This window comes from Gossypium arboreum, chromosome 7 (assembly GCF_025698485.1).
Source record: "Gossypium arboreum isolate Shixiya-1 chromosome 7, ASM2569848v2, whole genome shotgun sequence".
In the NCBI taxonomy this organism is placed as follows: Eukaryota; Viridiplantae; Streptophyta; class Magnoliopsida; order Malvales; family Malvaceae; genus Gossypium; species Gossypium arboreum.
The window spans coordinates 104,489,389-104,503,765 of NC_069076.1; the positions used below are offsets into that span (position 1 = coordinate 104,489,389).

Sequence of the window (14,377 nt, forward strand, 5' to 3'; positions counted from 1 at the left end):
TCTAACTCTGATCATCATATTGACTTAGATCTAAGGTATATTTTTCTACTCGTCGATGAGTATTGATACATCGTACCGATTGTCGAATTGTTGTTTGTATTCACCAACTGAATTTTTTAAAAAAATTAACAACCCAGCGACTTAAATAAAATTTTTTAAATAATACAGTAATAATTTTATAATTTTTTGAAGTTGAGTAACTAAAATATAAACTTACTAAAAGTTTAGTTTACCCTTAATAATATATATGATATTGAGGATAAGATAATTAAAAGAAAAAGAAAAGAAGAAAAAGGCGCGGGGAAATTAAAGAAAAGTAAAAGGGAAAATGAAGTCCAGTCATCTTCCTCGTGGGTGTTCTATATGTTAAGGTAGAGACTGGTCCTCTTCATCAACCATGGATACACTCTCCACCTTCTATTTTTTTTAAAAATAATTTTAATTTCAAAACACTAATTTTTCTCTTTTTCTTTTTCCTCTTCCGTGTAAAATCTAAGATCATTTATAAGAAAGGAAGACTTCATTGTCACCCACTCAGCTAACAAAGAGCAATCAGAAAAGGAAAAAAAAAAGGGGGCGGAAATGATGAAGAAAGGAAAGGGAATTTTAATCCCTAATTTGAAGCTCTCTCTTTCTCCTCCTCCACCTGACGATTCCTTCGCTAAATTCTTGTAATCTCTTAATTTACTTATTACGACGTCCTTTTATTTGTTTATTTTTTTTTCAAACTTGATATTATTTTTAAAAAAAAATTATTTTGGTGATGAATTTTTTTCATTTCAGAACACAAAGTGGTACGTTCAAAGACGGTGATCTCCTCATCAACAAGGACGGAATTCGAATTCTCTCTCAATCCGAGCATGAACTTGTATGATTCTTCAAAACGAAATTTGGTTAAAATATGCTGTTATTCCCTCTACTTTTTTACAAAATTTGAGATTTATTCCTCATGGCTTATACTTCAAAAATAAAAAAATTCTCTTATTTTTTTGTTTAAACATCTTAATTCAATTATCAAACTTATTAATAATTTATATCAGAATTTGTCAATGACGTTGATTAGGCTACCATGTTTTTTTATGAATTGATTGGATTAGAATTTTTTAAATTAAAAGAAAAGTATAGGGACTAAATCTTAAACTTTACCAAAGTACAGGGACTAGTAGCACATCTTGACCTTTTAAAAAAGAGATTTTTATTATTCAGATTTTTTTCTAAATGTATTGCCGGGTTGCTTTACATAAGCTTGATTTGTTATTTTCCGGTTTCAAAATTTTGTAACTTTTTCTTTTCTTTCTTTCTTTTTCAAAGCCTTCGCTAATTAAGCCATCAGAAGCTGAAAATGACAATCGGTTGAATTTGGAAGATATGGATACGATTAAAGTTGTTGGCAAAGGTAATGGTGGAATTGTGCAATTGGTCCAACACAAATGGACTCTCCAGTTCTTTGCATTAAAGGTATTTGTCAAAATTCCTGGTTTAACACTTTATGTTTGTTTCTTTAGAAGCAAAAATTATTGCCCTTTCAATATAATTCAATTTGGGATAGGTGAAGCAGGGATTGCTTCATTAACCTCCGCCCTGGTTTTGCATAGAAAGCATTCATGTCCATAGATTTCTTTTAGTTAGATTCCACTAGTAGTCACCCAGTTATTAGTAAATATTTTTTTACTATGAAATGTTATTAAATGGGTGGTCAACTATTCAATTTTGTCTTCTTCTTTTTTTCACCAATTGACTAATGGGGCAGCTTTTAAAATAGGTATAATAACAATTTTAACCCTTAACATTAATATATTGTGTCAATTTAATCTTAATTCTAAAAATATCTAACCCTCAATATTTACACATTGTATAATTTGGGTGACCAAGAAAGAAAAATTGAATAATTTGATGATCATTTCGTAATTTTCATAATTAAATAATCAAAGAAGATATTTATTAATAGTTGGGTGATTACTGGTACAAATTACCCTTTCTTTTATATATCCATAACAGCTCCATACTGCTCCCACCTCACTTATTTTACTAATGATTTTTCAATTTAATATAATGAAATTATGTATTTTTAATTTATTCATAAACATAATTTTGATATATAATTTTTAGTATATATGTATAATATAAATATATAAAGTATGTCTAATATATTCACATATCTATGACTCTTATATATGTATACTAAATATATAAAAAAATACATTTAAAGATTATAAGGGGTAAAATAGTGATCTTAGAAGTCCGACAGGGCGGATGAAGTAGGCATTTATCAAGATTGTCCTCACAGTTCGGATGAAGTAGGCATTTATCACGATTGTCCTACTTAACTGTGAGCATGCACCTACCATTCGAAGTGGATTGATGCAAAATACGTAGAGTGATTTGGGTTACAGAATTGATGTATTTCCTGTTATAGAAAGGCAACTGTTGTTGGTTTTGTTACCGCTAGGAATTCTTGATATCATAGAAGCCATTCTTTTGAAGCAGATATTGTTGTTCCATTGTTATCAGGTTATTCAAATGAATATCGAGGAGTCGGCTCGCAAGCAGATAGCAAAAGAACTGAAAATAAACCAATCCTCTCAGTGTCCATATGTTGTTGTTTGTTACAAGTCTTTCTTTAACAACGGTGCCATTTCGATCATCTTGGAGTATATGGATGGCGGATCCTTAGCAGATTTTCTGAAAAATGTTAAATCCATTCCCGAACCCTATCTTGCTGCAATATGTAAGCAGGTTGGTACACTCGAAACTTCGAACTATATCAAGTTATTTCGGTATGCATTTTGAAGATGGCTCTCGCTAACGCAGGTGCTCAAGGGCTTGATCTATCTTCATCACGAAAAACACATTATCCATCGCGACTTAAAGCCGTCTAACCTGTTAATAAATCATAGAGGAGAAGTCAAGATTACTGACTTTGGTGTTAGTGCAATAATGACAAGCACCTCGGGACTAGCAAGCTCTTTTGTTGGAACGTACAACTATATGTCGGTAAGTAACTTACCTTTTAAGATCAATAAATCCCATCAAATTGAATACCAATGTTATGAACTTGATTCTTACAATTGAACAGGATATCATTTAAAGCTTTTAGTATAGTAAAAGTATTATGGAGTGTATTATATTAAAGAGTAAATTGGTTATTTCAATTAAAAATTTTTATTGTTAAAAATTGGTTTATATATGTCAGAATGAGGTACACATGGCACGTCACGTGTAATTATTTGGTTATTCTATCAACCAACCATATTAATTTTTAACAATAAAAATGGATGAAAGCTTGACGGTCCTCCATAATTCGCTCACTTGGGGACCTCTTACTCCAGCTGTTCCAAGAGTCGCTCTTTAATATAATATATATAAATTAATCTGCTCTTTTTTTAGTAAAGGGATAAAATTTAATTTAATCCCTAGTACAAAGATCTCCATAGTACTTTTATCCTTCTAAAATCTATTCCTTAATTCAAGGTTCTCTTTGCTAACTGGGATCAAATTATTAGTAGATCAGTAATATGTTATTTTACTATAATTTGTTCAAAATTTATGTTAGCTTGTTAATTTCTAATATACTTAATTTGTTAGCCTGAGAGAATTATTGGTGGTAATTATGGCAATAAAAGTGATATTTGGAGCTTGGGGCTAGTGTTGCTTGAGTGTGCAACTGGTGAGTTCCCGTATTCCCCACCCGACGAGGCGGAAGGATGGACCAATTTTTATGAGCTCATGGAACAAATTGTTCAACAGCCACCACCTTCTGCACCTTCAAATGATTTTTCTCCCGAGTTTTGCTCGTTTATTTCTGCATGGTTAGATCGTTTCTCCCGAATTTTGCTCGTTTATTTTCTTTTTCACTTGGATTTTATGGAATTTTTTTACCATACGAGTTTACATCACCCGACCTTGGGGTTCTTTTATCCATGGCAGTGTACGAAAGGACCCGAAAGAAAGAAAGTCGGCACCCGAATTGCTGGTATTTAAACATCCGGATTCGTCTATGGCACACCATTGTTTCAAGCATCAAGAAATTCATTACATATATGTTTACATGTGAGTTTCAATGTGAATGTAGGCACTTCCATTCTTGACCATGTACAATGACTTGGACGTGGACCTCTCGTCTTACTTCAACAACTCCGGATCGCCACTCGCACAACTTTAGAACTTAAGTGGTATGTCTATGCTTAGGTTTGATGGTATAAATTTTCTAACTATGGGATTGTTATCCTCTACTTCAGGACTCGGCCTTCGGAATTAAAAGTTCAAATACTTTGATCTGGAACCGGTCATAAGGCTTTCGTTTCTTATTGTTGAAGAACTTGTTGTCACTTTGATGAAATGAAAACTATCTTGTCTTTGCTTCATACATGTATGGTATTAGCTTAGGATACAAATAATGAAATTGGTGATAAAGAGCTCCATGCCTTTTAAACCGGGGCGGGGGGTTTGAGTCTTGTTAATTCTTTTTTACCCTTAAAAGGGGTTATATTAGAGGCTCTTGTACTAAATATTGGACTACATTTTTCCCCTCTACTAAAAAAAAATAAGTAAATTAGTCCACATTAGATCAAAGAACAAACTAGTCCTCTTGTTATAAAAAATTTATTTATTTTTATTGTTAAAAATTGGTTCATATATATCAGAATAAGATACACATGTCATGCCATGTAAAACTATTTTATTGTTCTGTTAGCTACTCCAGTTGACAAATATACTTTTTGATCTAATGTACAATGATTATTTTATCTATTTTTTGAGTAAAAAGAATAAAGTACAACTTAACTTCTAGTATAAGGGCTTCATAGTATTTTTACCCTTAAAAAGGTATTTTTTTTAAATATTTTATCTTTGTGCTTGGAAAACAAGAGGAGCTATTCATGCTTCGATTGCAAGTAACTGTTCAAATCAAAACCAACAGTTACCTTCTTCTTGACAGAGTTCAGGCTGCACAAATAGCCGATCGGGCTTGAAAGAATGTCAACAAAACCCAAAGTTTTAGAACTACAGACGATTTTTAGTTCTCGTTGTCACTAAAGTGCAGGACTTATTCGAGCAGCCGTCATGATGGCAAGGCCCGAAGTTAAGCATCAAAGAAAATAAAAAAAAGTTCCATTGCCAGATGAGTTGAATATCGGATCGGAGGTAACACTTATTGCTGTGTGTTAATATTCCCATATTTGAAAGATAATCTTGTGTGTTAGCCATATTCTGGTTGATTCTTGGATGAAGAATAAATTTGACAATCTCTGTAGCAACAATGTGTATGGATGTATTGTTAGGATTTAGGGTTTTAACCTCAAAGAGCTGCTTGACTGCAAAACATGTATAAATCATCAAATCCATAGTATTATATGCCAATCAACTTGGCCCTTGATTTGGTTCCTTTGTTCGCCTTTTCTTCTATCCATATGTTCGGTAAAACTATTATGGAAACTTTTATATTAAGATTTGGATTGTATTTTACTCTCTTAATTAAAAAAATTATAAATTAATCTCTATATATTAGATTAAAGAGTAAAATGATCATTTTGTTAAAATTTCTATCAATTTCTATGGTTAAAAGTTGATATCTATAGGTAAGAATAAAGTACACAAGACACATCAAGTGTATCTGTCTGGTTATTCTATTAGCCATACCAATGTTTAATAGTAAAAATGATTGAATTTTTAATAAAAATGACTATTTTGCTCTATGATTTAATATGCAATGACTAATTTATCCCTTTTTTTTGTAAAAAAGGTAAAATGTAAGTTAACACTCAGTACAAGGCCTATATTGTACTTTTACCCTTATATTCACTTAAATTCTAAAAAATAAAACTTAATCTAAAAAAAAACTCGGTAAAAGCTCGATTACACTGAACAAGCTCATTAATCATTTGAGTTTGCTTGAATGTTACGAAGCCGAGCTTGAAACACCATGTGTAATTTATTTTGATATATAGAGATCAATTTTAATAGTAGAAATAAATAAAATTTTAACAAAATAATTACTGTACTCTTTAATCTAACGTACATTTTTTAAATTAAGAGAGCAAAATATAATCTAACTTTTAATATTCACTTAAAAATTCAAAACATGAGAGGCAAATCCAAAGGAGCGTTTAGTAAATGCTTAACTTTTTTTAACAAAGTTTATCTTTGTTTGAATATATAAACTCAAATCGATTCACTTACAACACTTCCAACTCTACCCTGACTTTCCTGGTCATTAAGAAGTTAATTGAGTATATATATTGCATGATTCAGTATACAAAGATAAACATTTTTAACATTACAAATAAGCCAAGTAAAAAGGTTAATTTGGCTTAAATCATATGCATTTGTTTCTATCATTTGAACAAAAGAAAAGCCTTATGATATAGAACACAACAATATATATGTGTCAAAAAGGGTCTGAGATTTTTAAGGTACCCTTTTGCCGTCATGTTTTCTTCTTAAATTTTCTCTGTGCTTTTAAGTCCAAGACAATGACTGTAATATTGTCTTTGCTTCCTTTACTAAGAGCAAGCTTTGAGAGATAATCTGCTGCAGATTGAGCAGCAAGGTCAATTCCTTCACCTCTTTCTGCAGGTAATTTATCACCATGCTTTTTATGCCAAAGGAGGATCCGTTTCCGAGCCACTTCGCAAGCTTCCTCGTTGCTTATTACGTCCCATAACCCGTCACTGGCTAGGATAAGGCACTCGTCTTCTTTGACTCGAGGGACAAACATTACTTCTGGATTGGGAATTATCCATGGTTTTAAGTATCTATCACCTGAACAAAAAGGATTCGGAATTAGAAATCGAAATGTTTTGAGTCCAGTGAAAGGGGAAAAAGTATCATGGAGGCTCCTGTACTGGAAGTTGGGTTGAATTTTGCCCCTCCTACTAAAAAAAAGTAAATTAGTCCTTGTACGTTAGTTGAAAGAGCAAATTACTCCTTTTTGTTAAAAATTTCATCCATTTCTATAATTAAAAACTAATTTAGTTGATAGATTAATCAAACAGTAACCAGTTTTTAACAATAAAAATGGATGAAGCCTTTAATAAAAAGACTAATTTGTTCTTTGATCTAACGTACAAGGACTAATTTGCCCATTTTTTTAATACTAGGGCTTCCACGATACTTTTATTGATTGTAAAGACGTACCAATGGACCTTGACATTGCTAGAACACCTAAAACACGAGATCCGTTCCATTGTATGACCTTGCCTCCTGCAGCTTCTATCCTTGCATGTTCATCTTCTCTATCAGGCTGTAGAAAAGGCTCAATATAAACAACAATGTCTTTGAAAATTGTATGTCTTGCGGAAAAATAACTTGAAATAAGCATGCCTTACTTTGTGGTCTACTGATAACGGCATCGGATGTTTTCCCCGGTAGAGAACTGCCCTCGAATCGCCACTATTGGCGACGATTATATGAGTTGGACTAACAACCGCAACTACAGCTGTTGAACCGACAGTTTCGGGGGCAATAGGTTTGTTATCGGTATCATTCACACCGTTACAAACTCCTCCGATCTCAGCATCGACTTTGATGAAACAATTGGAGAACGCTTTCTTCCATAGCTCCTGCCAATCGTGCCTGATATTTCCCTCGCGGATACAGGATTTCGCCTTTTCTATCTCCTCGGCTAAAGCCAAATGCATACGTTCACGACAATAGTTCGCAACCTATGCAAGAAATCGTCTCCTTTTAGATCAACCAACTCAGAATAACACATAGAGTTCCGATATAGCAATGGATCATATTTCCTACATGCATATTACGTGCAAGATACATAGATAGATAGAAACCCAAGCATACCTGACACCCTCCATGTCCATCGTAGACACCGTAGAAATGAGCCGTTAGGTCACGGTTCATCCCGTTTGTTACACTTTCGGCTTTGAGGATTTGACTAGGGACTCGCAAAAATTGAGGTATAGCCACAAAATCATCTTCCATCTCTGGTCTCCTACCACATATGGATGTAAATCCCCAAAGGGGCATGTTTCCTAATTCAAACAGACACTTGGTTTCTGTTTTTCTTACCTTCTTTTGTTGCGGTACGTCAAGGAACGAGTCCGATTCCGATGATTTCTTATCGGATTCATCGGACTTGTTGCCGGAATTAACCTCTAAGCCAGAATTTTCCTCAACAGATATACTACTAATATCACTAGCTACAAATTGAGTAGATGATATAGATCCATCTTCCTCATTTCCTTGATTATATTCTCTAGAAATACAACTATCATCCGACTTGACTCGATTCAATTCAACGACCCTATCATCCCCTCTATCACAAGTTTGATCCGATTCGTTTTCCGATAACAAACTCCCCTTCTCCGCAACAAGTTTACAACCATTAACGCCGGCGGCGGCGCGTGTCGTCGTTCTCGAATTATTTCGAATCACTTCAACTAAACTAACAGCACAAGGACCAGATACTTTTTCCATCATTCAAATTTATTTACTCATCACTTTTAACCACCCTTTTCTTATTCAATCATATACAATCCCTAAGAATGAAATTACAAATTGAAATTATAAAAACCTACAAGTTGGATGTCTCTATATTCTAAAAAATACAACTTTCATATCTGGACTTCCTTTTAGTAAAAAGATCGAACAGATGGTGGGTGACTTCTTTTTTTACCAACTCTTTTAAGACTTTGATCTCTATGCAACGGGAAATATATGATGAAAAAATCCAAAAAAAAAAATATAGTTCTTTAAATCCTAACTTTGAACAAATTCAAAGAACTAAAAAGCAGACGAGAGATCATGAAAAAGTGGGGAAAAAAAATAATAAAATTGCATTTCCTGTAAGGAAGGCAATTCATAACAGCCTCATGCAAGGTTTGGTGTGTTTCTTATGCCTAAGTCAGCCTTCGTTCCACTCCAAAAAGCAAAGATGAGTCACTAACTAATCTTTTCACCTGTGATGAAAATTTCTTTTAAAGCACAAAGGACACGTAAAAGAATTTAAGAACAAACAAAGTGTAAGCTTTTATGAAGGTGAGAGTTGCTTGATTGTATGAAACACTGAAATATATCAGAGCTTAAACCCAAAAAAAAAAAAATTAAAAATATAAAAATAAAAGAAAAAGAAGAAAGTGAAAATGATGGATGCCAGAAAATGGAGGAAGAACATAATGAAGAAGAACACCTGTCCTATATTAGTCGACAAAGGAACATTAGATAATGTTAGAGAAACGAATTAAACTAACCTAAAGAATCTACACGTATGCTCATGAAGAAAAAATAAAAAGTTTGAAATATCCCCAACAATTATTTTAAATTGGTTATTTTCATTACAGTCCTCTGAATTATGGTTGAATTTTGGATTGGGTACTAAATTTTGAAATATTTCAATTGAATCATGAAACTAGACCTGATCATAGGTTAAGTCACCTGGCCCGAAAAATGGGACCCGTTTTCTAACGGGTCGAGTCTTGGATAAGCTTTTTCGGCCCCAATCCAGCTTGAATTTGTAAAAAAAACAATTGTTTTTTTGGTGTTGTTTTGGTGTCGTTTCGCAATTCTATTATTACTATTTTGTTGTTATTATCTGGATATTGTATAACTCTTGTTTTATTGTTAATTTTGTTACTATTTTAAAGGTATTTGCTTGCTAAGTTGTACCTATATTAGTGTTATTTAAGTATAAATAAATTTTTAATTTATTTTTAATTTGTTGGGAAAAATTTATTTTAATTTTTTATTGTATTATATTTTTAAATTGTTTTATATAAAACAATAATATAAAAAATTTAGTATAAGTTTGGTCGTCGAGCTCAAATTTTAGCATTTTCATCCAGACCATACTTAGAAAAAAATTTGAACCCATTTTTCAGATCGAGTTGAGTCTAAAAAAACGGACTTAAAATTCTATTAAGACCCGACCCATAAACACCTCTACATGAATCTGATGTATGGCTCGATTTTTTTCCTTTTATATGTAATGTTAACTTAGTTTTGAGGTATTCGAGAATAGTTATTAATTCTTATGTGTTAGAAAAAGAAAATGCATCATATTTAAACTGATTTTTTAGATAGGTAAAGTCATTTGATTTGCATGATAAGTCTAATTACAATTTTAGTATTGTTGTGTTGAAATTTGAGATTTGATCTTTTATTTTGCGTAATTTTGTCCTTCTAATTTTATAATGTTATTAGTTGATTAAAGCTGATGATATCTTTAGCTACTGTGGATAAAACGATTATATAAGATCAAGTGAAAATCCAATCAATCATGTCCAATTAATAATAAATTTTCATGTCAATCTATGCTTAAGATAGTTGTTTTTATTCCCTAAAAAATTGTTGTTTTTAAAAAAAAATCATGTCTTCACTTCAATAGAAGTAAGTAATGACGGTTATCAATTTAAACATACTAATAACGTTATAAAAGTTAAAGGATTAAATCACGCCAAATTAAAGAGATTGAATCCCAAAATTCAATATAGTAAAGGGATTCAAACCATAACTAGACCCGACAGATACTTTAACTGAAGGATTCAATCGAAAAGTTTTGAAATTTAAAGGGCCAATTTAGAATTTACACACAATTCAGGAGCCTTTGGTGACAATAACCCTTAAATAAATTATTTAAATACTAAATATATTATCATTAAATGTTTGAAAGGAAAGAGAAAAGCATCAAGTAATTGTCTGGTAGCAATTAAATTAAAACAATTTTTTAAAAAAATAAAAAATAAAGAACATGTGAAAGTGAACAAGTCCAATGCAGGATTTTGCCACGTAAAAAGATATGGAAAATCAGGTTGGTGACCAAAGAACAAAGTGATAAAGAGAGAGAAAATTAAAAAATTGAAAAGAGTGAGTGACGTGCAAAGTTTATGTTTAGTATTTTAGAATTTTTTATTTTTATTTTATTTTTTAGGCTCAAAAAATATTATTGTATTAATTATTTAATTATTTAATTTAGAGAGAGAAATTGGGGGTGGGGAGATGAATGTAGATCAAATTCAAAGGTGGGTTTAATTATTTTTAAATTTTTTTGGTAGGGTTGATAAATGGATTCATGAACTGACAAACCCTATTTTTTTTTTTTTTACTATTAGGTCTTTTTTTTTTCTTGGATTCTTCGTAATTGATTTTTTTTGCCACCCTCTTATTTCTCACCACGTGTTTTTGTTTTTTTATAAAGTTCCTTTTTTCTTTTTACCATTAGATTATTTATTGGATGTAATGTTGAAATAATAAATTAATGTGTTACCAGCCAGGACACGACCTTAAATGTTATTGGCTAACACTTTCCTGTATTTTATTAATAATTTATTAATAAATTTATATTTTAATCAGATAATTTTAAAAAGTTATAAAATGGTCATTAAGCTATCTTAAAATCTTCATTTAAGTTACTGAGTTATTAAAAGTATTGATGTATGAATTTTTCTGTTTGCATCATCTGCACCAATTGAAAGCTCTTCAAGCTCTTCTTCCTCTTTTCTTCTATAATTCAGTATATTTTTTTCATGATACAGCTTGAAATGTCATGAATATTTGAACCAAAATCTAAACAACTTTCTTCTCTAATTTTAGACATGGACCGTCAAATCAACTTAGATCTTCTACTTGTCGATAAATATTGATCCACTCTACAAATTACCAAATCATTGCTTGGATCTCCTTAATTGGACTTTAAAAAGAAAAAAGAAACCCATAGCAATTAATGACTTAAATAAAAATATTCAATAATTTAATAGCTACTTTATAATTTTTTAAGTTGAGTAACTAAAATGTAAACTTATTAATAATTCAGTGATCTTAGAGTAATTTACCCAAATATTTAAATAATTGTACATTTAATTCAAAAACAAAAGGAAATGGCAAGTATTGTATCTCAATAAACGTGGCCTTTTAGCTTGCAATGCTACAATAATTGCTTCAATATGAGATAAGATATTTGTATGTGAAATTTTATTTGTGAATGTTGACCATTTTTAGTTGTAATATTTTTATTATTATTCTATATTTACTTTGAGATTGGGCAATAAGATAAACTTGTAAAAGAAAAGACTAGATATTTTTGAAGACTCCTTATGGCTTTAGTATTTATTTTAAAATAAATAGATGTTTAAGGAATTTGGATATACATTAAATTATGATAATTGCCGTTCTAGATGTAACTATTAATCCTTTAGAGTTGAGTACTTGTATTTTTCACATTTTGAGAGTTCAATAATTACAATAATTGGTTGAAAATGAGAAGATGATTTAATTGATTTAATCGATGACATATAATAAAAAATAATTAAAAGCATTTTGAAATGGCAAAAAAATCGAAAACTAAGAACTAAAAGACCAGTTAAAAAGCAAAAAACCAGACTTCCAAGTTTCAATTTTTGTGGATTTTTTTATTATATTTTGTTTCATTTTTTATCTTACAATATTGGCTATATAAAATTAAAACTGCAAATATGCTTAGTATGCTTAAGTAAATTAGATTCTTATCAAATGTTGTACTGAACTTAGTGTAATAAACTTAGTGTTACAACATTACTTGTTACAGTGAAGTAAATACAGTTTCGAAACCAAGCACTTTCAATACACTAAAAAGTAGATGAAATAATGCTATTTGTATGGCTCAAGTTTTACCCTGAAATGGCATTAAGAAATACCCCTGGTTCACAATTAATGGCGCCATAGTATGATGCTATTTTCAAGATGATTTTGCTTGCTTCAGTATATATATGCATGCATGCTTGTGTGTGTATATATGCATGTATATATTGGATCTATCAATTTTGATCCAAACTCGAAATTCCAATCCGAATCTCAACCTGAGTCAACCATAAATTGTCAACAATCATAACTTGCTTAACTTGAACCTGAAATTACCCAAATCGGAAAACCTGAAACCCTGAAATAACTTGAAACTATCTCGAACCCAAAATGATTTGAGCCTGCAATGACTCAAAAATATAAATCCAACCCAAATTAACCTAATCCAAAACCAACCAGACCGGCGAGGTCAGCCATATCTATATGTGTAGTATGCAAAACGGAGGATAGTCACTCAGTCTCCAAATTATCTACTGAAATGATCGAAGAAAAACAGACCAACCTTAATAATTTCATTCCTTTGTTTTGCAGCTTGATTCTCGAACCATAACACACTGGATTTATCTCAAGAATCTAATCTAAACAAAATTCATTAGAGACAATAGTCAGTCATCCCTATCTATATGTGTGTGTGTATATAACACACATACAAAATTCTGATGTTTAAGCATTGAAAAATTTCATTCGAAATTCACGACTCTTTCTCATAACATGCGAATTGAGGACTAGCATTGTGCAGAGAGCCAGCATAAGCATTAAATGCAAACCTGTTACATGAAGTGAAGCATCAGAGAACATTTGAAATGTTATTTCTTTTGGGTATCTTCCATATTCAGGGTTCGTGGTTGTTCCTCTCAACAATGTTATCTCCAAAGTGAGAACTTGCTTTCTCTCTTTGGGAGTGCAATGTGCCTTATTACTACACCCAACACTTATTTGGCAAAGGACATTTGGAATGTCATGGAGCATTAAAATTTTGTAATATGAAAACAGGGAAAAAGAATTAAGTAATTAGGATATAGCTCTAGAGTTCCAAACTGAAGACCTTGGCCAGGATGATAACAACAAAAGCAAAGGTATACTCGAGCCTAAAATATGTTCTAAGGAAGAAATTATATGGGAAGTAACTCTCAACATGAACAAGACAAGATTCTTGATAGGCCCTGTTCTATACGTTAAATCTTTTATATAAAGCAAGTTGAGAATCATAAACACTAAATCAAATGTAAACTTTAAATCGTGGTGGATGAACATTGCAGGACATGAGCCTTTGCTACCAAGCATTCTACACTGTACAAGTGAAGCTTTTCCTAGTATAATATATTCTCTCAGAAATAATAGTAAACAAACGACAAATGCATGGAAAAGTCTATATCTAAGACTAGAACAAGGTATTCAGGATTTACCTCAGCAGTAATGCAAGTTTATCACAATGTCACAAGTGGCATTGCGCTTGATCTAGATCAGAAAATACAAGAGAGCAATTTTACCTGCAACCATCTTAGAATGAGGTTAAAACCATAAGCATTTATCAATAGGACACTAAGAAGTTAGTATAGATACACAGCAAAAAGATGCTTGAATTTGATGCAACTTTCTAGAATGAGGTTAATAAATGCAGTGGATAAAGATCTTACTGTAGTTCCTGAGATCATTGAAGTTTGAACCAGCAAATTCATGTAATAAAGCAGAGAACATCCAGAGCTAATAGCACCTACTCGTGCCAAAATCATCTTTTCTAAATGAAAAAACATAGCCAAATTTATTGTATCAAAATCTTCATTGAACATTCTTACCTCTTTGTCTCAGAAGA

At 31.6% G+C, this 14,377-nt stretch overlaps 2 protein-coding genes and 1 long non-coding RNA gene across 4 annotated transcripts; 1 reads left to right on the forward strand and 2 right to left on the reverse strand.

Annotated features, from left to right (window-relative positions):
• Positions 1-272: 272 nt before the first annotated feature.
• LOC108483744 (mitogen-activated protein kinase kinase 2-like) lies at positions 273-5,433 on the forward strand. 2 transcript variants are annotated; one of them, XM_053030442.1, is made up of 10 exons: positions 273-371; positions 498-671; positions 784-868; positions 1,312-1,458; positions 2,512-2,736; positions 2,812-2,994; positions 3,586-3,809; positions 3,928-3,973; positions 4,073-4,172; positions 4,937-5,433. In XM_053030442.1, exons 1-9 carry the CDS (start codon positions 364-366, stop codon positions 4,160-4,162), a joined length of 1,182 nt encoding a protein of 393 aa, XP_052886402.1. In that variant the 5' UTR covers positions 273-363; the 3' UTR covers positions 4,163-4,172; positions 4,937-5,433. The 2 variants fall into 2 exon arrangements, with proteins under 2 accessions (XP_052886402.1, XP_052886401.1); XM_053030441.1 differs by lacking the exon at positions 4,937-5,433 and having other exon boundaries at positions 4,073-4,579.
• Positions 5,434-6,200: 767 nt separating this feature from the next.
• Positions 6,201-9,217, reverse strand: LOC108483750 (protein phosphatase 2C 77-like). The gene is made up of 4 exons (XM_017787352.2): positions 7,795-9,217; positions 7,326-7,661; positions 7,135-7,240; positions 6,201-6,759 (listed from the first exon to the last, which is right to left on the reverse strand). The coding sequence occupies exons 1-4, from the start codon at positions 8,431-8,433 to the stop codon at positions 6,425-6,427; spliced, it is 1,416 nt and encodes a 471-aa protein (XP_017642841.1). The 5' UTR covers positions 8,434-9,217; the 3' UTR covers positions 6,201-6,424.
• Positions 9,218-12,590: 3,373 nt separating this feature from the next.
• On the reverse strand, positions 12,591-14,141 carry LOC128295347 (uncharacterized). The gene is made up of 3 exons (XR_008285723.1): positions 13,971-14,141; positions 13,067-13,331; positions 12,591-12,782 (listed from the first exon to the last, which is right to left on the reverse strand). It is a non-coding gene; the product is annotated as an uncharacterized LOC128295347 (long non-coding RNA).
• Between the last annotated feature and the right edge of the window lie 236 nt (positions 14,142-14,377).